We start from the raw sequence: 24,913 nt of genomic DNA on the forward strand, positions 1-24,913 counted from the left end.
TCTTCCATACCACTTCTAATAGGAGTTAGCAGCTGCAGGTGTGAGACTGAGGGGCTCATACAGTCCCACCTGGGCTCCTATAAGTCCCCCCTCCGCCCCCAGTGTGGCATGCCCACCACCTCCAGCTGCTGCCTGGAAGGAGCTAAGTGCCCACTACCAGCACTCAGCTTGGTTTAGGTGGAGCTGGCAGCAGCTTCAATGCACATCTGTGGTGGCTGTAGTCTCACCTCAACCCAGCTGAGTGTCTCTGCATACCACAGAAAGGTGTGCCCTCAGGTGTGTACACTGGCTGTACTGAAAGCTGGTAATTACCTGTGTTGATGCTGGGCCCAGGGCAACAAACCTGAGCTGGGCTATCTTGCCATTACAGTGAAGTGGATTACTAATAACATGATCATAATGGCTATTGTAGTGCTGTTACATGCTATATTTTAGAGCTAGAAATCATTATTTTTGTGTCATGATGCTTGGCAGATATAATTATGCAAATGCTGCTGGAGGGCCGGTTTTTAATCATTATTTCTCAAGACTGTTCAGCCAAAAAAAAGAAAAACAACAACAACAACAAAAAGCCATTAACCACCCATTCTAGCTGGTCTGAGGCAGAGGGGGAGGACACATGACCACAACAGAGAGCTGGGGGATCTGCTGCAACCATACCTTGCCTCCATGATGCTTGTGGGAACACTTGTCATGCCCCTTCTTGTGCTCCTTCTTGTGCTTCTTCTTATGCTTGTGATGGCAGTCATGGGAGCCAGGTGGGCAACCTGGTGGGCACCCAGGTGGGCACCCTGGTGGGCCATGTGGGGGATGCCCATGTGGGGGATGCCCATGGGGGTGGTGCCCATGAGGGTGGTGCCCTGGTGGGTGGTGGCCTGGTGGGTGAGGGCCAGGTGGAATGTACCCTGGGGGACAGGTACCAGGGGTGCCGGGTGGCACCGCTGGGTAGCAAGGGTTGCTGGGCCCAGGGTGTGGGTAATTTGGAGGGGCTGGTGGGCAGACTTGCATCTGCGGTGGTGGTGGTGTTCCTAGGAGGAAGAAAGGGAATACAAGTTAGCAAAGCCAGGCATTCCTTGGAAAAGCAATGCCAGGAGCTGGTATACCCCTGCACCCAAAGCGTCCCACCTGGGTTACGCCCACCTCACAGGTGATGCCCCCCTCCCCTCTGGCACACAGGTCTCTTCCCAACTCTCACTGACTGTGTGGCACTGACAGACCAGCCCTAGCCCAATGGCTGCTCACCTTGGCTGGTGTTCCACATCTCTGCTGACTCCAAGCTGCAAAGGAAGGACAGGCAATGTCAGTGCTTCACCACAGCACACAGGCTGCCATTTGGGCCCTGCCTTTGCACAGTTGCCCAGTTGCAGACCACACACCCCAGGCACAGAAATAACACTTGACCCATTGCAGCCTTTCTGGGGATGCTGACTGCCAGGCACTCACTGCCCATCCCTCTAGCATTGTTTTCCATCATCAGTGGAAATAATGCACCATCTGCTGCAACACAACCCAAGCTCACACATGCAACCTATGACCTTGCAGAGCAAGAGGGGCACCAGGGAAATCACATCCTCTCCATGCACCAGCCTCAGTCCCCCCCAGTGTCCCTGTCTCCAACAGACATGGCCGTGTCAGGGATCACCTCTGCTCACCTGCCCCACAGAGCAGTTCCTCCTGAGAGCAGCGCAGTCCTGATGGCTGTCCTTGGTGTGGCTCTCCCAAGGCAATGGGCCCAGCCCTGGGGCACCCTTTAAATACAGAGCCCTGCCTGGGCAAGGGAGGTGCAGTGTTCAGGGGTGACACTGCGGAGCAGTGAAACTGGCAGCACCACTCCCGGTGCTGCGACGGTCACCATGGGCACGGGGTAAACGTCAGCACTCCTGTCCCACCCAGCACAAAGGTCCTGCAGGGCTGATCAGCCCCGTGGTGTCAGGTGTTGGAGTGAGTCAGATGTCCCTGCCATGAACCCTGGTGCGCTGCACCCAGCGTGGGCACTGTGTGTGGGGACGGGCACGGGGGTCACATCCTCCTGGGCCTGCTGAAGGACAGTGGGCACTGCTGACAGCCCCTGGTGTCACTGCTGAGGATGGTGGGCTCCCCCCACTAACCACCCCCTGATCACATCGAGCTCAGTCTGCTCTGCTGAGGAGATGCCTTCAGACTCAGTGGCAGCCTCGACCACAGGGCTGACAGGGACCAGGCATCCCCACACCTGGATCTTCCTCTCCGTGGGGCTATGAAGAGCTCCACATTCACCTTCCAGCAACAACCCCCTTCCTCCTGCTGGCTGCCTGGTGCTGCCCTGTGCTCAGCAGCATGCCCTCCCTTAGCACTGAGTGATTCAGCAGGCCCTTTCACACACTGCCATGAAGACACTGTGCAGAAAGGGATGTGGCTGCAGTGCCCAGCCTGGATCCAGAGTCACAATGTATCTCAGGGTGTTTTCTGCTGACAAAGACAAGATGGATGGAGAGGTCAATGATATGCACAGCCATCCTTACCCAGGCAGCATGATGGGGTCCCAGCCACTGCCACCAATAGGATTCCCATGGCACCACCAGCCCAGACTGCTCCCTCTGCCCCATGGATGGGAGAATAGGGATGCAAGGTCCAAACCCCAGGCAATGAAAATCATCCTTGGCCAAGGAAAGGCTAGAACAGGCAGGGAACATAACCCTGGGACCTCCCAAGACAAGCAGCTTCCCCCAGATCGGTGCCAAAGGAGCCCAGGCAGGAACAAATATGTTTCCCATCTGTATTTGTGTATCCCCTGTGTATTTCCAGTCCCGGTTCTGAGATCCTCTCAAGCTTGTCGTTTCTCCAGCAGTGCCAACACAAGTGCTGAGCTTTGCTTTGCCTCCTCCAGCAGCCTGGTGACCATCTGCAATGTCTGTGTGGGGAAAGAGAAGGTGCATAATTTCCAGCCTGACTGTGTGTCATCTGTCCAGCCCATGAATCTCTTCCAGTCTTTGCAGTGTCTCCATCTCTACCCTGGCACAAGGGTAACTCTACGTCCACAACCCCCAAAGCCCCTCCAAACAGAGTCCCAGGGATCTCAGCCTCATCCCCACCACCAGGGATGGGACACACATGCAGCTCCTGCTTACCTCAGTCTTGAATTTCTCATCTGTTATGTCTCTGAGATTGATCATGACGTTAAAATAGGCCCCAAACACAGCAGCTTCCAGCATTTTGGCTCCCACCTGTGAAAAGCAGTGGCCAGTTTTGGCAAGAAAAGATTTCAATAGATTCAAAAGAATAGATTTCAAGCAGCAGTGGAGAGCCTTGTGTGGACAAGCAATGAGCTAGGCAGCCTTAAAGTCCCATCAAGAACAGTGTGTGAGCCCACTGGACATGGAAGCTCCTGAGCGCGGGGCTGTACCTGAAGGTCAGATTTGCAGGCCAGGTTGCCATGCTGCGCCAGCATCTTCAGTGAGGACCAGAGGTTGTTCACCTTCACTGCCAGGGTGCGGGGCACTTCCACTGCTGTCTTCAGTCCCTGCTGCATGGCGACTGCTCGCCTGGGATAGGGGACAGCCCCTGGTGAATGCTGGGACAAGTCCTGGGTGGCTCAGCTCTTGTGTTAGCTCATATGCAAGCTCCCAACTACCACTGCAAGTCCTCACCAGTCTGACTCACCTTTCCTTCTCCTCAGGGGTACTTTTTGGTAGCTTCATAGCTTCCTGCAGTTAAGGAAAAGCAAGTTTGGTAGGCCAGGGTAGCACTGAGACCCCACGTGCATCAGGGACCACAGCAGAATCATTAGCTCCCATACTCTGCTGAACGCCTTCATAGAATTATATAATTATAGAATCATTGAATCAATTGAGTTGGAAGGGACCTTTAAAGATCACCTACTCCAACTCCCTTACAGTGAACAGGAACACCCACATCTCCATCAGGTGCTCAGATACACATCCAGCCTGACCTTGAATGTCTCCATGGACAGGGCATCCACCATCTGTGTGGGCAACCTGTGTCAGTGCCTCACTACCTGCACTGTAAGATACTTTTTCTTATATCCAGTCTAAATCTCCCCTCTTTAAACTTGAAACCATTTCCCCTTGTCCTGTCACAACAGACCCTGCTAGAGTCTGTCCCCTTCTCTCTCATAGCCCCCTGTAGATAATGAAAGGCCACTACCAGGGCACCTCGGAGTCTTCTCCAGGCTGAAGAGACACCAGCTCTCTCATCCTGTCCTCGAAGGAGAAGTGCATCCCTTGGAGCATTTTGGTGGCCCTCTTCTGGACACATTCTAACAGTGCATTAGTCACTACACCTCAAGTAATGCCCCTTCTCCCAGCCCTGGGGGGATGAGTCCTGCTCCTAAGGGCAACAAGATGCAGTGCTGCCTCCTGGAACACCTTGCCTACAAGCAGGTCCATGGCTGGTGAGACCTCACCATATAGCTGCTGAAGGCACGGGAGTCAGCATCCACCAACGCAACCAGCTCATCCATGGCCTGGTGGAGGGGAGGGATCACATTCCTCATGATGGGGTCCAGCTGCTCAAACTGCCGCTTCCCGTAGCTCATCAACCCCACCATGCAGCCCAGAGCTGCTCCCTGTGAGAGCATCAGGGTAAGTCCTCCACTGGGACCCCGCACCTGCCACTACCACCGTGCCAGGTTGCCTCACCAGGAAGCCCCCAGGTGCCTGGAGAAGCACCCAAGCAAGCAGGGACTCCCTGGCACAGGGCACATACCAGAGAGGCCGCAGTTGCAGCCACTGATCCTCCTCCTGGTGCTGCTGACCTCCCACCAACTGCTCGCACGAAGGCACCCAGTGGCTTTGCAACCAGCCCCTTGTCCTCCTGTCCCGCCTGCACCAGGTACCTGCAGCACACCATGGGTCAGAACACCTCATGATGCTGGCCACCACCAGCCAGTCCCTTTTCATTCCACACTGCCCTCTCCACTGGCTTTCCATCCATCCGCCCCTTAGTCAGATGGGAAGGGGGCTAGCTCTGGGCTGGGAGACCTCCCAGATGTAGGAGGGTGGGAAAGAGAAGGAAAAAGTGAGCCTCATGGGGACAGATGGGCACTCAGGGACATATGTGCTAGTGATGTCAGGGTCTGCGCTGCATAGGAAGGATGTCTCTCTGCAGACAGCATTTTATGGATGGGAACATGCCCAGGTGCTAGCTGCGGCTCTGCAACCACATCCAAGGGTAAAGGGGCAAGGTCTTGATAGTGCATGTCCTTATTTGCATGTGGACTTCACTTTCCCAAAACAATCCTAGTGCAGGAGGCAGGCAGCAATATCCCCCAGCCCGGCCAGAGACAGGAATGATATGGAGCTCCTACTCGATGATGCGCTCCTGGGGGTTGAATGGAGACAGGGAGTCCAGACCAAGTCGGCTGACAACCTGTAAGGAGCAGCACCAACATGTCAGCTCCAACCTGGCACTGAGCACCAAGCCAACACATCCCGCTATGTCCTTGTGCCCTACTTTCCATTAACCGTGGGAGAGAGCCACTACCCAAGGCAAGGCAGACCGGTTTACCAGTGCCTCCCATCCCAAAGGTGGGAGTGGTGTGTGGCCACCCATGAGTGACTGGAAACCACATGGATAAATAATTAGCCCGCTCTTATCTAGCACATTCCTCATAGGGTGGCAAAGTACCTCCCCACTCCCTTCCCCCCTGGAACAGAAAAGCAGAGCCTGCCTCTTTCTTTCCAGCTTACACTGGTGCTGGGACAGTGTCCTGTTAATAATAAGCCCTGTCCTTGAGCTGTGTGTCCTTCTCATAGCCTTCATAGAGGCAGGCTGGGCAGCTGCTGCCAGCACTCATTCCTAAAGGGATGGGCTCTTTGCTCCCCTGAACATCTCAGCACCTTCAGGGCTGTAAATCAGTTTGTCCCAGCTGCTCACAGCTTTTCAGGCACCATTTCACTGAGCCAAGGGTAACGGGGTATCCAACAAGCCTTGGGGCTGCCCAGATCCAAGGTCTCTGCTCAGTGGCATTTTGAGAGGCTGGAGGTATTACTTGTAATCCCGCCCTTGTGTCAATATTGGGAGGACTCACATTACCAGTTTGATTTTGTGTTCCTCTTCCAGTATGAAGAGTTTTTCCTTCTTGATATAAAACTCAGCTGCATCTAGCATGGCCTTCTTGGGAATGAGCCCCACCAGCTGGGATCCCACCACAGGGAGCTTCAGTGCCTGTGAAGAACATAAACACGAGTGTCCTCAGAGCTGCTTTTTCTGCCACCTCAGCCAGGTGATCCCCATCATGGTTCATGGAAAGGCCTTCAAAGTTGCACCCACCTTGTGAAGATAAGCCAAGAGGGTAGTAAGAAGTTGCTTAGCTTTTGGGGGGGGGGGGGGGGGGGGGTTACATATGGTTCAGCTCTTTGAACAAATTGACTGAGCATAAGATAGGAAAAAAATTCAAGAAAAGGCACTGAAGGACGTGGTTAGTGGGCGTGGTGGGGGTGGGCTGGCTGTTGGACTAGATGACCTTAGAGTTCTTTTCCAACCTTAATGGTTCTATGATTCTAAGAGAAAGCAGAGCCCAACTATGGTTTTGGGCAAAAAGCCTGGAGGGAGACAAGCTCTGCAAAGCTCCCCACTGAGACAAGCATTGTGCTGTACCCACCTCTGCGTTACAGCAGACCTCCTCATAGACAGCATGGAGCGGTGTGGTCTCAAAGTCCAGGAGATTTGTTGAAACCTGGGCTATGTTCTCCTCCTCCAAATACCAACCAATGCCTTGCACCTTCTTCAAGCTTCCAGGCTGGGGGAGACCGCTGTGGTCAAAGTACAGTGATGGCAACCCAGGGCAGGACAAGTGGGGTAGTGGGCAGCACAAAGGTACCTGGTCAGGGCCACGACCCTGCTCACGGATGTTAAGAGCGATGCGGTGTGCCAACTCCTTGGTGCATAGCAGGTTGATATTGTATGCAATCAGGAAGGTCCGGGCCCCCGTCACTGTGGCCCCCCACTGGGGAACAAAGGTTGGGGGCCCAAAATCAGGAGCCCACTCAGGTTTTTCGAGCTGAAGAGGAAGAAGGAGTACATGAGAGGGTGCTGGTAGGCAGCACAATCTGACCTCACAGAGGGGGCCTCTTCTTCTAAGACCAGCATCTGCCATTAGCACCAGCACACCCAGCAGCACCCAAACCATTGTCAGCTCCTCCGTCTGAACAAAATGCTTGTGCCAAAGAGATGAAAACCCAAATATAAAAAAGCAGCCCTTTTCTTTCACTTTTCCAACTGTTGCACTTCAAAACTTCCTCTTATTTCATTTCTCAGTAATGCTTCCAAAGGCTTAATGCAGAAATGTTTAATTTGGAGCCAGAGGAGGTATTTCATTCAGGTTCTTTGGGGTGTTTGGGATCCTTGTGTCACACAGAGGTCTAAGTGAATTTCCCAGGCTGAGCAAGCCCAGCTCCCTCGTATTCCCTGTGTCAGCCCCTGCCATCTCACTCCAGTCTGTGGACATCCATCACAGTGAGGTGCACTTTGTACCTGGATGTGTGAATACAGTGCCCGTGCCCTGCTGCCTGCACTCTCACCTCTCAACTGGTGTATGCAATTAGTTGATAAAGGAGATTCCTTCCCAGATCTAGGCTTACCTTCTTGGGGAGTGCTTCGTACTCCCCAGCACGGATGGCAGGCAGGGTTCTCCTGCTTTCCTGCCTGGCTGCCTCTCCATACAGGTACACTGCAAGGCAGAGAGGGGATAAGCATGTTGTCTTATTATCTACTTAAACAGAAACAGTCTGGTTTCACCTACTTGCCCCATCGTGCCCTTGGTGAAACTTTTGTAAAAGAAGTGTTGCATGTTTGTGGTTCAGAGTATACAGGGGTATGGGGTCTGTGCCTGTCTGCCCACTCCCCACTCACCAGGCACTCCCAGCTCCTCTGATAAGCGCTGCCCAAAGACATGGGCACAAACAACACACTCTTCCATGCTGATGTTCATCACTGGCACGAAGGGGCAGACATCCAGGGCTCCCATGCGAGGATGTTCACCTGGGGTCAGGGCAGAGATCAGGAGCAAGCAGACAAGAAGGGACAAGGACCTTTTCCCTGCTTTTTCTGAGACTACATATTGCCACTGCAAGGAAAGAGGAGTTTACAGCAGCGATGCCTACTGCAGCCCAGAGACAGGATGGATGCAGCCTCTCTGCAATGGGAAGATGAACAGCTGCTCTGCACCTTCTCATCAGCATCCATCCTGCAGTGCTGGAAACGTGCTGTGCTTGTCTGCTGGCAGCACTTTGGTCCCTACTTCTTAATCCAGCTTGCCCTGGGAATGCTTACCCTTGTGCCGACTCATGTCAATGAGCTCCCAAGCCACGCGGGCTGCGCTCAGTGCCCCTTCAACAACAGCTTCAGGGGGTCCCACAAAGGTGTAGACAGTACGGTTGGTGGAGGCCCCAGCATCCACATCCAACAGTGTGCAGCCTGGTGTCCGGGAGATGGCCTGCCCCAGAGCCTCAATCACCTGCCAAGAAGACAAAGTAGGAAAGTTGGCTGGGCTGGAGAGATGCCTACTACACTCCAGCAGCTTTCCAAGGTGGATAATGCTTTTGCTCAGGTGCCTCCATCCTGCTCCAAACAGTGCAGGGGATGCACCCATCCTCAGGCTTGTCAGGAAGAAAGTGAAGATGCAGGACCTACAAGCATGAGCATCCAGCTCACATTTGGCAGAGCTGTGACTCTGAGACATCTCCAGCCCCCACATAGCCTTAAGCCCTTGCAGAGCTGCCCAGCTGCTGCTGCATGCCAAAGAGCACCATCACAATTTGCTATTCCTGAGGACACTGTCTCCTGCAAACTTTAAAACAGATTTGGCTCCACAAAGCCTATTCCCAGGGGGAAGCAGTAGTTTTACAACAGTTTTGGGTTTTCTGACCTGCACGCCTGGGGTAGAGTGCAGCCTAAGGCAGGTGCACCACAGGCAACATTAACTTGGGTGGCATGCTTAGGAAGAACAGCTGAAAGCAAGGTTTCTCCATGATCATGTACCAGACTGTCCAGACCCTATGGCAATCTGCAGGCAGCAGGGAGGGGGTTTCCAAGGTCCTGTTTATTACTGAGTTGCATAACAGGATCAGACAGCGTGTTTGGGCAGTTTCAGTATTAGTGAACAACTTTCCCCCAGGGTAGAATATGAAAGTTTCCACTGAATTGAATTCAGTCTGATTTCAGCTGGCCCAGAAGGGCTCAAAGTTCTGGAAGACTACAAGCTAAGCTAGAAGTAGCAGTGCAAAACCTGTTGCAAGACAGGCCAAGCCACCAGCTCCCCTCCGCAGCCCATTGCCAGCCCTCACCTCCTTGTTGCATCCCTCCGAGAAGTTGGGGACGCACTCCACCAGCTTGGTCATGGTCCCGGTGTCTGCCCAAACCCTGTGGTCCTGGGCTTGGCTCCTCACGGCTCTTTCTGGCTCTTGTTGTCTTGCTGGGAGCAGGAGTGTTCCCAGCACTATGCCCAGCACCAGGGTTTCTCATTAACTGCACTGATCCACAGCCAGGAGACAGAAAAGGTATTGGGTCAACAGAGCAGTGATTGGACTGCAGTGCTCTTGTAGGGTTTGAGCTGCACATCCAGCCTAGACAACTTGAGGGGGGCCCCTGTTCCATACTCCATCACATCCCTCCATGTGGGACAGCCTCAGGTAGCCCCAGCCATACCCTGGTCCCCCATTGCCCCAGGTGGGCAGAGCCAGCAGCTGCAGAAGAGAAGAGCTGAGGAAGAATTCTTTAAAAGAGACTCCCTGCTGCTGGCATAAAAGCATCAAGTGAGAAAGAGGACTGAGGAAAATATCCCCCAAAAAATGTCCTCTACCACCATCAGCAGCCAGGGGATGTAGCTCAGCGGTAGAGCACCTGCTTTGCATGCAGGAGGCCCTGGGTTCAACCCCCAGCATCTCCACACTTTTGCTGCTTCTCAGGAAAACCCCTCACAAGTCTTTCTTGACTCATCTCCACACACCCTCTCCCCTTCCACCTGTTTTCCTCCCCTCCAATCCCAGCACATCACATGCTGCTTTCCTGCAACCTCACACCTGCTTTTATCAAATGGACAATGGACCACTTGGCCAAATACTGACCTGACAGCCTCACCACTGTGATGGGAAGATGATGGAACCAATCCCCCTGAAAACTGTGCCAAGGCACATGGAAGTCAGAGGAGATATGGGATGTCCTAAGCAGCATGGTTTCACCAAGGGCATGTCTGCCTTCTATGGCTTTGTAACTGCATCAATGGACATCAGAAGAGTCCCTGATGTAATTTATCTGGATTTCAGTAAGGACTTCCATGCAGTCCACTACAACAATCTTCTCTGCAGCTTGGAGAAATATGTATTTGACAGATGGAGTATTTGATGAATGAGGAACTGATTGCAAGTTCATACCCAGAGAATGATGGTCAGTGGCTCGATATCCAGATGGAGATGGGTGATGAGTGGTGTCCTTCAGGGGTCAGTGCTGGGACTAGTACTTTTTAGTATCTTCATCAGTGACATCAAGCTATGTGTCATGCCTGAGGGATGGGGTGCCATCTTGAGGGGCCTAGACAGACTGAGCATCGGGCCCTGGGGAACATTATGAGATTCAACAAAGCCAAGTGGGAAGACCTTGTAGGAGAGACATTCAAGGTCTGTCTGCACTGGGTTTTGAGCAATCTGACTGAGGTCCAGAAGTCCCTATTCATTGCAGGAGAACTGGACTAGATGACCTTCTAAAAGTCCTTTCCAACTCAATTGATTCTATGGTTCTGATGTTCCCAACTAGGAGGGATTTTGACCTGGCCCTGACTTTGCTCAGAATTATGCAAACCCAGCACAGGTCAGTACGTAGCTGCTGGCCATGGTGGGAAGCAAAGAAGCAGAGTTGTGCCCAAGGTGTCAGGGTACTGTGGGGCTTTGGGTGTGATCAGTGTCCTCACAGTGGTTGTTCCCAGGCCTGAAGGGTAATGGTGTCCAGAAGGGGAGGGCTCATCCAGGAGCTGAATCCAGGACCTCTTACACCCTAAGTGAGAATCATACCCCTAGACAAACAATACAAGATGTATAGATGTTAGGGACCCCCTCACAAGGGGAGAACAAGGAGATCCCCAACAGTTATAGGGGTGTTGGGCTTAGTGCAGCCTTTGGCACTGCTGGACTCAGGCCCTACTACCAGGCTCCAGGCACAAAGTGGATCCAGGGCTTGACTTGCTTGACTTTGAGGGAGGGAAGTGAAGCCCTGCAAAATCCAGGTGGGAGCTGAAAATAGTCCCTGGTGGTGCCCATGGAGAAAGAAGGGGTCTGCTGGTGAGCCTGCGAAGCTGCAGTGAGTGTAGTGATGTGCAGGGAAATTCTTTTGAGGAGGAAACCCCTCTGAGATGTGTTGGGACCCTGGTGTGCGCTCAACACCTCCAGGCCGGGGGTAAAATCCATCGCTGTGAGCAGGATTCGAACCTGCGCAGGGAAACCCTATTGGATTTCGAGTCCAACGCCTTCACCTCTCGGCCATCACAGCGTCCATGCCCTGTGCTCCGGGCACAGCCATCCCTGTGGGGCAGCCCCAACACCCCACAGCCCGTTTTGCATGGAGGGAAAGTCTGAGCAGAGCCCTCTGTGCCCACATAGCTCTGGGCCATCTCTGCACTATACTGAATGGAGACCCTGCAGGGATGGGGCAGGGACTGGGACCAGCACATTGATCCCCTGCTGCCTCTCAGCACCACTGAGTTGCTGGTGTCCAAAGGCAGCACCTAACATAAGCACTCCATTGTGTGTACTCAAGAGTTTCACCAAGCTGAAGTCATGCTCAGTGAACATCATAAACTTCTGTGAAGAAATGACTGAAGACCTCAGAACTGGGGAAGGTCATGGAACAGATCATCTTGAGTGCAGTCACACGGCATGTATGGGACAACCAGGGGACTGGGCCTAGCCAGCATGGGTGCATGAAAGGCAGGTCCTGCCTGACCAACCTCATCTCCTTCCATGACCAGTTCCCCACCTAGTGGATAAGTGAAAGGCTGGAGGAGCTGGCAGCCAGTGGCTTGGACAGGTGCACTACTTGCTGGGTAAAGAGCTGGCTAGAGGTCCATGCACAGAGAACTGTGGTGAATGGAAATAAATCCAGCCTGCGACCAGTCACGAGAGACATTCCCCAGGGGACATCAGTATTGGTGCTGTCCTTGTGTGGTATCTTTATTGTTGACCTGGATGATGCAATTGATGATCTTGAAGGCTTTTTCCAACATAAACAATTCTATGTCCTAGCCTCCAAGCTGTCCAGAGTAATCATCAGAGCTTTCAACAGGGTGTAGTGCTGGAAGGAGGATGAAGTTGTTGGATGACAGAGAAGAGCCAGGGGCTGCTGATACTGTTGGATTTTGAGCTCCTCAATGTAATTGCTATCATGGAATGTGGAGGGATGAATGGCACGAGTTGAGCACTGTAAATTATGGCTTGAAACTGTGCATCTGGGAACAGGCATGAAAGGAGAGGCAGGGTGGTTGCAGTGCAGGTATAGAAAGGAACTGATCCTGAAGAACTATCTGTGCAAAATGGCCATGACCAAGTGGAGAGTTTAGAGGGAGAAACTGGAGAGCCAGGTGGGCAAAGGGAACACGTGCCAGTCCTTTATCCCATCAGCACACAGGGTGCTACAGGGGGAGCTGCTGGCACAAAAGCATCAAGTGAAAAAGAGGACTGAGGAAATTTAGCCTGAAAATGGACCTCCACCAGCACCAGCAGCACCAGCATCGTCAGCATCATCATCATCACCATCATCACCATCCAGGGGATGTAGCTCAGCGGTAGAGCGCCTGCTTTGCATGCAGGAGGCCCTGGGTTCAACCCCCAGCATCTCCATGCTTTTGCTGCCTCTCAGGAAAACCCCCTGAAAGTTGTGCCAAGGCACATGGAAGAGAAGTATAAGATAAGGGACAACAGGTATGGCTTCACCAAGGACAATGTCTGCCTGACTGACCTAGTGGTCCTCTATGATGTTGTAAGTGCATCAGTGGACATCAGAAGAACCACTGATGTATTTTCTCCGTACTTCAGTAAGGGCTTTGATATGGGCCCTCACAGCAATCTTCTCTCCAGATTGTAAAGAAATTAATTTTAGAGACTGAATGATCAATGGGTGAGTAACTGGTTGCAAGATTGTTCACAGAGTGTGATGGTCAGTGTTTCAATGCCCAGGAGATCAGTTACAAGAGACGTCCCTCTGGGGTCTGTACTGGAACTGATACTCCTCTTTAATGTCTTCATTGGTGGCATGAAGTGCACTGTCAGCAAGCTGGCTGATGACACCAAGTTGCATGGTAATGTTGTCACACCTGAGGAAGAAGATGTCATCCCGAGAGACCTACACAGTCTGAGCACTGAGCCCTGGAGAAACAAGTTTCACTAATGCCATGTGCAAGGTCCTGGGGTAACCTGATAGCAGCCTTTGAGCATCTCAAGGGGTGCAATAAAAAAGAAGGGAACAGACTCTTTATCTGGGTCTGTTAGGACAAGAGGTTTCAAGCTAAAGGAGGGGAAATTTAGGCTGGGTAGAAGGAAAAAAATATGTGATGAGTGTTGTGAAGCACTGGCTGGCATAGGTTGCCCAGAGAGGTGGTATATGCCCAATCCCTGGAGACATTCAGGCTCAGGCTGGATGGGGCTCTGAGCATCCTGCTATAGCTGTAGATGTCCCTGTTCACTGCAGGGAGATTGAACTAGATTAATTTTAAACACCCTTTCCAACTCAGTCGATTCTGATGCTCCCAACTAGGAGGGACTTTGACCTGGCCATGACTTTGCTCGGAATTATGCAAACCCAGCACAGGTCAGTACGTGGCTGCTGGCCATGGTGGGAAGCAAAGCAGCAGAGGAGATGTGCCCAAGGTGTCAGAGCACTGTGGAGCTTTGTGCCCTGTCCTCATAGTGGTTGTCCCCTGGGCTGAAGGGCAATGGTGTCTAGAAGGGGAGGGCTCATCCAGGAACTCTTACACCCTAAGTGAGAATCATACCCTAGACAAACAATACAATGTATACATAATACATTGTCCCCCTCACAAGTGCCATGCACTGGGGTGCTGGGGGTAGCGCAGCACTGCTGTGCTCAGGCCTTGCTGCCAGGCTCCAGGCACCCTGTGGGGGTGTCTCAGCCTCCCAGCAGGGCTTCCCAAAGGATGGGGGCCATGACTTGACTGCCTGGGGTAACCACATGTGAGATGCGCCCAGGGCTGTGGGCAGCAGTGCCCCCAGGTGTGCCAGGCTGAGGCTGTGATGGCCGAGGGGTGAAGGCGTTGGACTTGAAATCCAATAGGGTTTCCCTGCGCAGGTTCGAATCCTGCTCACAGCGATGGATTTTACCCCTGGCCATGAGATGGGAATGCCATTCTGGAGGAGGGGCTGTGTGTGTCTCCTTGTCAGTGTGGTCAGCAGATCCATGGTTGAATCCACATCAAAGTCCCTGGCAGGGCTGTGTGTATGGGCAGCTCAGAGCAGGAGGGGCAAAGACCCCAAGAGCTGCCCAGTTTTGCTGCCCTGCAAGAGGTGGGCAAGTGGGAGGCCAAGTTTTGTTGTGCTTGGGACTGCTCTGCTCAATACCTGTGCCTGGTGTTTGTGAGCTGCTGTACAGTGTAGTGCCCAGAGCAAGAGCTGCTGGCACAGTGTGCTGCTGGGGGAGCCTCAGTGCTCTGGATCACTGGTCTAAGTGTGTGAATCTTGCTTTGGGTTCTGGAGGTGCAAGCCCGACTCTTTTCCACACACCTGCCCTGAGCAGCCCCAATGCTCACAGCTGAGAACAGACCCCATGCCCAGTTCCACCAGCACCACACAAGGAATGCAAGCAAAAACCACCTTATACAGCCATAGGCGGATCACCTTCATCTTCTCTCAGAATGGTGCAGACATGCCTCAACAAACAGGAATTATAGCCTTGGAATATTTAACTTAATAATTATTGAGTTTGAAGCTTGCATCCCTGGCTGTTTTAGTCCAGGATGCTGTAAACATTTTGGAACTGGGCTGTGTTTGCACCCGTCTCCCCAACCCCAAGGGAACACAGAAGATGTGGGTGTGGGGTAGCTGAGTACAGTCTATGGTGCTGATTTAGGTTCAGGGTGCAGTGCAGTGCTGACAGAACAAACGGAGCTTCCAGCTCATCAGGGTGCAAGCCGTGGCCCCCTACTCCCATGAGTGGCACCAGAAGGACCAGACCAGGATACCAGTGCCTTTTGATTTGTGTGCTTTATTCTTTGTGACTCAGGTGTGTGGGTGGTCTGTGATTACTTTGCTCCGTGGGATTTCCAGCCCTGGGGAAGAACCACAGCCCTCACGGTGGAGTCCCCCAAGGCTGGAATCACTGCCTGTCTGGCTCCCCAGGCTTTTGCAGGTCTCTGCCCTGTGGCTGGTCTGTGGGTACAGCAGTTGCTGTCTGGGGCAGGCTGCCCATCTCAGCAGCAATCTCTCCTCCCTCTTATACCTGCCACTCAACTCATCTCTCTCTCCTTCCTAAAAGCTTAGGAGAAGGTGCCTGCAAATAAATCCCACCATGGACTATCACACCTGCTCACTCCCTGTCTCCACCTGGCTGACTCCAGGATGCATGTTCCCAAGTACTCCGACCAGTGGTTCTTATCTCAGCAAGAATGAAGGAAGTTACCCATTGAGAGAGCCTTACAGTTCTAGGGTTATACAAACTCTATAGATCCAGACATGGCCCAGCAGTCACATTTAGACTATGCTCCAGTATTCTCTGAGCAGTGCTGCTGTTGTTGCTGCTGAAAGCCATGAGAAAGTTATGCTGTTACCAAACCCCAGAACCCACCTATTTCCTTCCGTGTGCCTCTTTATACCCACTGAGCTCTACATTTCATCTCAGTCTGTATGTGCAGTTCCCAGTTTCTCACTGGGGCCTGTGGCTGCAATGTCTTTACAGGAACCTGTATTTTAGGGCCTAATTAGCAGGTGTGTGGGGTTCTCCTTAGGGCAAACACTGTCTGGGGGGGATACAAAGTGGAGTGAATTCAGGACAGCACTTGAGCTGGCAATCAAGATGGCCAGGCTCCCAGCCAGGAATCACAGCATCCATGGAGACATGTACCAGGTCCCTTGGGCTGGGGATCACTGCAGGGCTCAGATCCTCCCTTCCCTGGCTCTGTCTGCACTAAAACATCACAATTTTCAAGTCAAATTAAGGACTTGCATGGATTTCACTCTCCTTTGAGACACTGGCTCTACAGAAAAGTCAGTAACATCTCACCCATGGAGTCATTGTGAAAAGCTGTATCAAAATGTCATCATTCTTTTCCCCTGCTCCATCCTGTACTGTCCTATGCAGGGGACTGCTGGAAAGCAGAGGTACCAGCCTCAGATGCCTATAACTTTCTCATGATGCTCTCTCTACAAGTTCAGTGCTTTTCCTCCTCTTTGCAGCACTTGGGAGAATTTTGTATTCCCTCTCTACGGAACAACACCTGCATTTGGTCCAAAAATACCTCAGCAGTCCTTGAAACACGGATGTGAAGCCATGTCTCTTTTATTCCTAGAGCTCTGATTGCCTAGCAAGTGCCATGCAGAATATTTCCAACTTAGGAGCACTTCTGTGAAGACCTGAGCAGTAGAACCAGTTGAGCCTGGTAAGACCAACTTGCTTCCAAGCTCAGCATAATCCTTCATTCTAAGTAAGTGCTCATAAGCTCTGTGTAAGATCTTCACACCACCAAAATGTATAAAGAATGATTCATACAAAGTCTATGGAGGACATAGTTGCACTTTTATTCCTCATTTTGTTAGCTGTAAATGTTCTGCTTTAATGTTCCATGGCACCTCATAAAAAGGCACCCAGTGCCTACATCCTCTCCCTGTAAACTAATTCTAATATGGGAAGAGAGATTTTGTATTCATTTTGAATGTATTTTAATAAAACAGGTTGCTTTGGAGTGATGGTATTCATAGAGTTACAGATGCTGCCGGCCTCCGCCATCATCGAAAGCAGAAAGGAAGACTGGAAATGACGGAAAATCTTATTGCATAGAAATTACAGCCATTATCTGGCTCCAAATGTGTCAGTAGCCAGTACGATAGCATTAGAACCTTCCTCTAATGTTGTTTGTGGTTTTACATTACTCTGTTCAGCAACAGAAAGCAAGGACCCAGCAGGAGTGGGTTTTCCCACAGCCTTGTGGGAAAAGGCAGTGAGGCTGTTGCACGTGTCCCTAAGCTGGTACTTGCTGTAGGGCAGCAATAAAGGTCTGCAGCAGCTTTCCTTTGGGCTGGATACAGCAAGCCCCACGCTTACATCAGCACAGTGTGGCACTGATCATCAGGAATTCCCATTTCAGGCTGCAAAAACAACACCCACCCAGCAATAAGCTGCAACCAGAGCAGGTCAACACTTCAGACCAGAGGCAAAAAGAACACCAGAAGATTCAAGCGATGATGTAGCATGTCTTTAATGAGAAAAAGAAGTAGAATAAACAAGTTGAGACTATGAGAAGTGCATTTCTAACGCTCACTAAAGGAATGGACAAACACTATTTAAGGACAAAACGACCCCTACGAGTTGTTCTTCTGCCCCTGCTGCCTCTGCAGCTCTTGGTGACCATCTTCTGTCTGCAGCCAGCTATAAGCTAGTAGTAAGTTCTGTGTAACACCATGGGATGTGACACATGGAAGCATACAACAGTAAGGCATAGCTAGAGAAAGGTATACAGAGGCGCAGTCTTGAATGAAAAGTGCCCATGGATCCCTTCGTGCTGGGAGAGTTGCAGGTGCCCCCTATGGCTTGGAAACATGTGGGCACTTCCTTAGTCCTCTTCCCCAGTCTTGTTCCTGTGCTTCATTTTTCCTTCCTTGCTGGCCTCAGCGGGACGAGGTGACCGATGGGGACACCCTACAGCCCCCCCCTGAGGCACAGCAATGCCCCTTTCCCCAGCCCTCGTGTGCCACCGGAGGCCACTGGCACCCCACAGCACCGGAGGTAGCTCCCGACTGCTGCTGATGCTGTGGACCCCACCGTCGTGCTCTGCGGGTAGGAGCTGAGGATGGGTCCAGGCAAGGTCACCACCACAGTGGGAGGCTGGATGACAGTGGTGGAGTCCCAGCAGCGCCGGTAGCAGGGCTCATTGCAGCTGGTGGCCAGTGGCCTGGGGCTGCAGGAGGCGGGCAGGCACAGGTCGTAGCAGGACATCATGCAGAGACAACAGGCACCTGGAAGGCAGAGGAAGGCATAAGTATAGAGCAAGTGATGTCCCTTCCCTGCTGAGCTCTTAGTGGCTCTGGCAGCCAGAGGTAGGGATAATTTGGTTTCATTTGAATGACCTGCCCTGGGAGGCAGTGCTGGAGCAGTGATAGCAATCCTTCAGCAAGCAGAGTGCTCACTGGAATGCTGCCTGGTGCTGTAAAAAACACTTAATCAACACAACACAAGTGGGCTGGATTCAGCACAGACTAAAAGTAAAGGGATCTCTGCTGCCCACCCTTCAACAATCTCTGTAACCAGGGAATATGTTTTTTGCTCTTTATTTTTAGCAAAAATATCCATGAAGAATGTGCCTGGCTACAGGGATACAGATCCCTGTGGCATCTACCCAGTGCACCTTGCATTCTTCATCCCCTCGCACCCTCATGTTATTGCAGGAAGAATCCCTCCCTCAATGCCCCCACAGGTGGGAGGCAGACAACAAACCTCGACCCCTGATGTGCAGCACACATCAGTGCCGACAGCAGCTCAGTCAGAGGAAGGAGCGGAGCATCTCGACTTACCTGGGCAGCACAGGATGCAGCAGCTGGGAAGCGGGTGAGAAGGCCCAGCAGTGCCTGGTGTTATATAGGGTGCCCCGACCCCCGGGGGAGCTGGCGCATTCCTTCCACATGAAACTCCCCAGTAAACAGCAGTTTTCTCCTGGAAAGCTCCCCCAGCTGATTAAAAAGCTTTGTCTTTCATCTGTCATGTTTTGCTTCCATTTAGTACTGAGTAAGATTGAAATGATTCCAGCTACAGGCGGTAATTATCTTACTTCCCAAGGGCCAAAGTGCATTTTAGGTTGGATGCTACGAGACAGCAGAGTGCTTCAGCAGAATTTAGGGCAGGTGCATCCCCAGCACATCTCCCCTCCCTCCCTATCTGAGCACAACTGTAAATCAGTGGGGAATTCAGCTCCTGAGTTCACCTGAGGTGAGCTCATCAATTTGGGGCTTTAAGCAGACCAAGAGAAACACATCCGTGCACAAGGTCAGCACAGACAGCCAGGCTCCTGCACTGCCTTGGCTTCACAGGATCCTATTGGTGACTGGAAGATGGAGGGTGCTGCAAAGGTGAGGGGTGCTGAGGGAGATTATCACACAACCAACAGTGTGGTGCTGCATTTTTGCAGCCTTCGTCCTTCTCCAGCTATCTGGGTAGCAGAGACATAGGCACGGCTCAGTGCAAGCCCAATGGAGGTGAACTAATCTGGTGTGACCAAGTGTTGATGTATCTGAATCGAGTTTATACGTTTGGACCCACAAGGACTATTTTGTACTTTGATACTCCTCATGTGTGAGGTATTCAGCTTGGGAAGTCGGGCAGATTTTAAAAGCAAACTCATCAAGGACACCGAAAAACACTCTGGAGTCCATCCCTGAAGGTGACACTGACTGTAAGCAGTGAACTTTGCTCAGTGAGCCGATTGCAGAGGACAAGAGCCTCTTCAGGCTGCTCTTGGGACACGCTAAGAGCAGTGAGTCAGAAGTTCACAGCTATTCTTTCCTGTGATGGAGAGAAACAGCCAAGACATTCTAATGATAGGTGTGACTCCAGATTGCTCTGCTGAACCCTGCTAACCTGATATAGAGACAGGGAGTCGCAGAAGTCCCGACCTGCATTTAAACATGAATCAGCTTCATGCTGGGGAGAAGGAATTGCTGACATAGTGCTGAGCAGGGGAATGAGCCATCAGGCTCTGGGGGAAGCTGGAAGGAGGCTTCTCATTTCACCCCAGTAGAACCCAGGTGAAACCATAAACACCTTCTGCCCCCAAATAAATTATGGCAGTATCAGGCCACAAGCTTGTATGGAGCCAGGGGGTTTCAGCATCGCTGTTACAGATGTGCCTTGTAGGGGTTTTCAGAGTCACTTGAGTTAGTGGGGTGAGTAGGCTGCTCATACTGGATCATCACATTCCAGCACAGCATCAGTGCATGCAGTGACGCTGGCAGTTCTTGCACAGGGCTGTTTAAAGAAGGCATGATTCTGAGTGTGAGCAGAACTCTGCACTGAATGAAATTCTTTGCTTGGAGATGGGGAAAACAGTGGCCATGTGTCAGGAAGTCCAAATAGTCAGTTTTCTGTAATGAGAGAGATTTAAAACAGAAGAAAATCCATAAAGAAAAAGAGCTCTTCTTGGGGCTGAGGGCGTCTGGGAGGAAAACAAGGGCTGGCTCTACTAACCTCTGTTGTTCCCAGAAAATGAGCTCTTTCTGCTGGAGACATGACCACAAAACCAAGAAAATACTGTGAAATAAAACCCATGAAGCCCGTTTTCTTTATGTCTGCAATGGATCCGGGATGTGCACCTGTTTCAGTATGTGTAGTTTTGTTCCCAGACTCCTTGACCATCTCACCTAATGGATGGAAATCATAGGAACACAGAGTTGCTCAGGTTGGAAAAGACCTCAACCCCAACCCACCCCTCTGTACCCACCGCCCACATCCCCCAGTGCCACATCCCCATGGTTATGGAACACCTCCATGGGCAGTGACTCCATGACCCCATGGGCAGCTGTGCCAAGACAGCTCCGCTCTTTATGAGAAGGAAGTTTTGCTGATATCCAACCTGAAATGCTGGGGATGGTTTGATTCACCCATTTAAAAACCCCTCCCCCATGTAAATTCCTTACAGAGCTCCTGGACCTGTGCTTGGCTTTGGCCAGGGAGTGCCAGCCTCTGCCATCCCACAACAGGTATGAGCCTGGGCTGCCATGGGAGCCCTGCAGAGCAGTGAGGACACAGGCCTCTGCATAAGGACACATGCAAAGACTTTAGGGGAGCCCTTGGAGCACAGCCTGCCCAAAGCCTTGGGGCTGCAGGAGATCCAGTTTCACAGACTCTGTAATTGATGGGTCTCCATGTGAACTGGGGCTCTGTGGCATCACCGTGGCTGGTGCATTTCTGCAGGTGGCCTCGTCACCAAATGCAATGGCAGGGGCAGCCGTGCTTCTCCTGGGCTCTCATTTCTGTCATTCCCCTTGGAAGCCTCCCACACCCCCCTGCAGGACCCTACCTGTCACTAGGAGACTGCTTGGAGGTGGTGGCTGTGCCACCTGTCCCTGTTCCTGAGCCACCTCCTGATGGCTCCAGGGGATCTCAGCAGGCTCAGGGAGGAAATGCGGCCCCAGGGAGAGCCCGAAAGCTGGTGCAGGGCCTGCAGTGTGGGCATCCTCCAGCCACAGCACGGCTCCGCCACATTCTCATCAACAGAAAAAGGCAGGCAGAGCAGGAAAGGCAGCTATAGGGCTGGCACAGCATGTGCCCCTGGCTGCAGCGGAGCACAGATGCGCAAATGGCAGGGGTGATGCCAGGGGCAGGATGTGCAGGTGCACCAGGGCTGGATGGACGGTACCTGCAGTTGCCCCATGGAGGGCTGCCAAAATGCTGGCCTGAAGACAGAGCTCTTGTCCTGGCTGCCAGGGACTGCCCCAAAATCCATCTCAGAGAAACCCTAATGGGATCCAGGGATCCGACGAGGGTGGGATTCGAACCCACGCGTGCAGAGCACAATGGATTAGCAGTCCATCGCCTTCACCACTCGGCCACCTCGTCCCCCGATTTTGGTCAATTCGGGGCGTTTTCTTCCTTTTTGGTTAAGCTACCCGCCCACCTCTTGTCCCTCAGTGCCCCCCAGAGCTGGACTGTGGGACCCAGCGGGGCTCCTGCCATTCCCAGAACGGGCAGCAACAGCGTGGCAAGAGGATTCTTATGTCCCATCATCAGACCCAGTTCAGACAGTGATAAAGGGTAGAGTGGGCAGAACCTTGAACTGGAAAGGCAGCACCTTATACCAGACCCAGTAGCAAAGATGGGGATGGAGGTCCCGATCTTAATGGGACACAGGAGCAGGGATGGAGGCAGCTTTGCATGCAGGCTCGTTGGTCTAGGGGTATGATTCTCGCTTTGGGTGCGAGAGGTCCCGGGTTCAAATCCCGGACGAGCCCTTCCTTTTGGGCTCCCACCTGCCCCACAGTGCCCGGGGAGGCACCAGTGGACCAGGGCCAACCCCACTGCTTCATCTGGGGCTGGGCATGGGAGTGGGCTCCATCAGCAGCGGTGGGGAGGCTGGAGTGGGTTCCCAGAGGATGTGATTTTGGGGAGGGTCAGAATGGGAGATTGATGCGAAGGGGCAGCAAAATTGGGTGGGAACTGAGACTTTTGCAAAGCTCAGACCCCCCCACAATCAAATACCATCCTGCGTGTTTCTCTTTCGGGCCGGTGGGTGCAAGGCAGCACAGGGCTGGGGAGCAGCCAGTGGTGCAGGAGGCGCTGCGCCATCCCTGTGCCATCCCCCCGCCACAGGGTCCGGCTCCAGATGTGAGCACGCAGCTGGATCGGGGCAGAAACATTGAAAAGAGAAGGGCTCGTCCGGGAGTTGAACCCGGGACCTCTCGCACCCGAAGCGAGAATCATACCCCTAGACCAACGAGCCCCACTGCTGAACCCGTAGGGAGCCTCATCTCTCGTGCCTCACACTGTTCATCTTTGTTAGTGCAAACAGAGATGCCTTCTGGCTCCTTCGCTGCAGGGTCCTCCAGCAGCCCCAGGTTGTTGCAGGCAGCTGAGAGCCTGGGGTGTCTGAGGAGGAAAAGGGTGGAGATGCTGGAGGTGGAACTGCAAGCAGAGCAGGCAGCCTGCAAAGCACAGCCCCACAGAATGGGCTGTGGGGTGTTGGGGCTGCCCCACAGGGATGGCTGTGCCCTGAGCACAGGGCAGGGACGCTGTGATGGCCGAGAGGTGAAGGCGTTGGACTCGAAATCCAATAGGGTTTCCCTGCGCAGGTTCGAATCCTGCTCACAGCGATGGATTTTACCCCCGGCCTGGAGGTTGGCCACAATCATGGCATTATAGGATGGTTGGGGTGAGAGGGGGGGGGACCGTCTGACACCCACGGCGACAATGATTCGATTCTCCTACATCCACACGCAGTGTCACGATGGGTTTCTTCCTCATGAGCATCTCTCCACCCATCACTGCACTCACCACCACTGCTGCTCACCAGAGGGACCCCTTTTTCCTCCATGGGGTGCCCCAGGGGGCCCATTTTCCCCAATGAGCCACTGACCATAATCTGAGTATGAACTTGAAGTCAGTTCCTCATCCACCAAATACTTCACCTGTCAAATCCGTATTTTTCCAAGTTGGAGAGAAGATTGTCAAAGGCCTTACTATAATGCAGATAAATTACATCAGTGTCTCTTCTGATGTCTGTCCATTGACACAGGGCTCAGTGATCTGCATCACAGTGATGAGGCTGTCAGGTCAGTATTTGGCCAAGTGGTCCATTGTCCATTTGATAAAAGCAGGTGTGAGGTTGCAGGAAAGCAGCATGTGATGTGCTGGGATTGGAGGGGAGGAAAACAGGTGGAAGGGGAGAGGGTGTGTGGAGATGAGTCAAGAAAGACTTGTGAGGGGTTTTCCTGAGAGGCAGCAAAAGTGTGGAGATGCTGGGGGTTGAACCCAGGGCCTCCTGCATGCAAAGCAGGCGCTCTACCGCTGAGCTACATCCCCTGGCTGCTGCTGCTGCTGCTGCTGATGATGATGATGGTGATGATGATGATGATGGTGATGATGATGATGATGACAGTGATGATGATGATGATAGTGATGATGCTAATGATGCTGGTGCTGCTGGTGCTGGTGGAGGTCTGTTTTCAGGCTAAATCAGGTGACACAGCAGTGACACTCGCAGTGCTCCATCACCTGTACAGTAGAGATGCTTTCCACCTCTTCTGCCCACATAGCAGCAGCATGCCCAGGGACATCTGTTCCACCTGCCGACTCATCCCACTGCACCATGTCCCTCAGTGCCTCACCTCCACAGCTGTGGGATGCCTCCACACGTGGTGACACCACCGGGCAGCCAGCTCCAATGTATAATCACTACACCACGGGGGCTGTGGCTCGTTGGTCTAGGGGTATGATTCTCGCTTAGGGTGCGAGAGGTCCCGGGTTCAACTCCCGGACGAGCCCTTCTTTTTGGATGGCACCGAGTGCAGCCGCAGTGCTGGGATCAGACCTGTGCACAGGTAACGGCAGCAGCATCCCCTGCTCAGCACTTTGCATCTCCAGGCAGGACCTGAGATGCTTGTCCTGTCCTGTCTGCACAGAGCCTGAGTGGGTCTCTCCAGGGCTTGTATGAAAGAGACCTTGGGTTCAAGCCTCACTATCTCCAGTTGCCGTTCTTGTTGTTTTTGCCCCTCCTGTGAAAACAACCTCCTCACTGTGCTTTGTCTCTTTCATCCCTGTGACATTTTGCTGCCAACAGCAGTGAGAGCCATTCCAGCAGACTGGGCATTCCCAGCTTTAGTGCCAGGCGTTGTTGTGGTCCCATCCCATCCCTGTCCATTCCCACCAGTTTGTGGATGCCCAAAATAAGAGCTTGTGCCCACGGTCCTCAGCCACCCACCAGCATCAGCCAAAATCCATCGCTGTGAGCAGGATTCGAACCTGCGCAGGGAAACCCTATTGGATTTCAAGTCCAACGCCTTCACCCCTCGGCCATCACAGCCCCACGTGTTGTTGGGTTGCTACATACAGTTTCCCTGTTCTGGGGGTCTGGCTGCAGAAAGGGAATCCCCTACAGTCATAATGGAGAGACCCATGTTCACAGCAGCCCCAGTGCCACAACCCCCAGTGCTCACACCCTTTTCCCCCCCCCAATCATCAGGTAATGGAAGGACCATACCGACAGCCCCAAGGAACTGAG

General features: G+C 52.7%; 2 protein-coding genes and 11 non-coding genes across 14 annotated transcripts; 6 read left to right on the forward strand and 7 right to left on the reverse strand.

Annotated features, from left to right (window-relative positions):
* Positions 1–2,741: 2,741 nt before the first annotated feature.
* On the reverse strand, positions 2,742–9,523 carry FTCD (formimidoyltransferase cyclodeaminase). Of its 2 annotated transcripts, none has more exons than XR_014948443.1 (14): positions 9,285–9,472; positions 8,272–8,455; positions 7,852–7,980; positions 7,581–7,669; positions 6,821–7,000; positions 6,602–6,739; positions 6,029–6,165; positions 5,306–5,367; positions 4,705–4,834; positions 4,403–4,564; positions 3,640–3,683; positions 3,383–3,521; positions 3,108–3,203; positions 2,742–2,890 (listed from the first exon to the last, which is right to left on the reverse strand). XR_014948443.1 is itself a non-coding variant. In XM_015867698.3 (14 exons), exons 1-14 carry the CDS (start codon positions 9,336–9,338, stop codon positions 2,804–2,806), a joined length of 1,626 nt encoding a protein of 541 aa, XP_015723184.2. In that variant the 5' UTR covers positions 9,339–9,523; the 3' UTR covers positions 2,742–2,803. The 2 variants fall into 2 exon arrangements, 1 of the variants encoding a protein (XP_015723184.2); XM_015867698.3 differs by having other exon boundaries at positions 6,034–6,165; positions 9,285–9,523.
* Positions 9,524–9,814: 291 nt separating this feature from the next.
* Positions 9,815–9,886, forward strand: TRNAA-UGC (transfer RNA alanine (anticodon UGC)). The gene has a single exon. It is a non-coding gene; the product is annotated as a tRNA-Ala (tRNA).
* A 1,510-nt stretch (positions 9,887–11,396) lies between these two features.
* TRNAS-CGA (transfer RNA serine (anticodon CGA)) lies at positions 11,397–11,478 on the reverse strand. Its single transcript has one exon. It is a non-coding gene; the product is annotated as a tRNA-Ser (tRNA).
* Positions 11,479–12,752: 1,274 nt separating this feature from the next.
* TRNAA-UGC (transfer RNA alanine (anticodon UGC)) lies at positions 12,753–12,824 on the forward strand. The gene has a single exon. It is a non-coding gene; the product is annotated as a tRNA-Ala (tRNA).
* Positions 12,825–14,228: 1,404 nt separating this feature from the next.
* TRNAS-UGA (transfer RNA serine (anticodon UGA)) lies at positions 14,229–14,310 on the forward strand. Its single transcript has one exon. It is a non-coding gene; the product is annotated as a tRNA-Ser (tRNA).
* Positions 14,311–17,339: 3,029 nt separating this feature from the next.
* On the reverse strand, positions 17,340–20,394 carry LOC146760163 (feather beta keratin-like). The gene has a single exon (XM_085552900.1). It carries the CDS (start codon positions 18,145–18,147, stop codon positions 17,848–17,850), a length of 300 nt encoding a protein of 99 aa, XP_085409026.1. The 5' UTR covers positions 18,148–20,394; the 3' UTR covers positions 17,340–17,847.
* A 1,280-nt stretch (positions 20,395–21,674) lies between these two features.
* On the reverse strand, positions 21,675–21,756 carry TRNAS-GCU (transfer RNA serine (anticodon GCU)). Its single transcript has one exon. It is a non-coding gene; the product is annotated as a tRNA-Ser (tRNA).
* A 320-nt stretch (positions 21,757–22,076) lies between these two features.
* Positions 22,077–22,148, forward strand: TRNAP-UGG (transfer RNA proline (anticodon UGG)). The gene has a single exon. It is a non-coding gene; the product is annotated as a tRNA-Pro (tRNA).
* Positions 22,149–22,564: 416 nt separating this feature from the next.
* Positions 22,565–22,636, reverse strand: TRNAP-CGG (transfer RNA proline (anticodon CGG)). The gene has a single exon. It is a non-coding gene; the product is annotated as a tRNA-Pro (tRNA).
* A 288-nt stretch (positions 22,637–22,924) lies between these two features.
* Positions 22,925–23,006, forward strand: TRNAS-CGA (transfer RNA serine (anticodon CGA)). The gene has a single exon. It is a non-coding gene; the product is annotated as a tRNA-Ser (tRNA).
* Positions 23,007–23,643: 637 nt separating this feature from the next.
* Positions 23,644–23,715, reverse strand: TRNAA-UGC (transfer RNA alanine (anticodon UGC)). Its single transcript has one exon. It is a non-coding gene; the product is annotated as a tRNA-Ala (tRNA).
* Positions 23,716–24,105: 390 nt separating this feature from the next.
* TRNAP-AGG (transfer RNA proline (anticodon AGG)) lies at positions 24,106–24,177 on the forward strand. Its single transcript has one exon. It is a non-coding gene; the product is annotated as a tRNA-Pro (tRNA).
* A 456-nt stretch (positions 24,178–24,633) lies between these two features.
* Positions 24,634–24,715, reverse strand: TRNAS-UGA (transfer RNA serine (anticodon UGA)). Its single transcript has one exon. It is a non-coding gene; the product is annotated as a tRNA-Ser (tRNA).
* Positions 24,716–24,913: the final 198 nt, after the last annotated feature.

The sequence above is a fragment of the Coturnix japonica genome, chromosome 7 (genome assembly GCF_054131305.1).
Source record: "Coturnix japonica strain WE chromosome 7, WE-NBRP24, whole genome shotgun sequence".
NCBI classification, from domain to species: Eukaryota; Metazoa; Chordata; class Aves; order Galliformes; family Phasianidae; genus Coturnix; species Coturnix japonica.

Coding starts and splice junctions, on each gene's coding strand:
- FTCD (XM_015867698.3), bottom strand. CDS start 9,338: ATGACCAAGCTGGTGGAGTGCGTCCCCAACTTCTCGGAGGGATGCAAC. Junction 7,670..7,851: donor AGAGGAGCTGGGAGTGCCTG/GTGAGTGGGGAG, acceptor TCTGCCTTGCAG/TGTACCTGTATGGAGAGGCA. Junction 4,835..5,305: donor CCCCAGGAGCGCATCATCGA/GTAGGAGCTCCA, acceptor GGTGTGCTGCAG/GTACCTGGTGCAGGCGGGAC.
- LOC146760163 (XM_085552900.1), bottom strand. CDS start 18,147: ATGATGTCCTGCTACGACCTGTGCCTGCCCGCCTCCTGCAGCCCCAGG.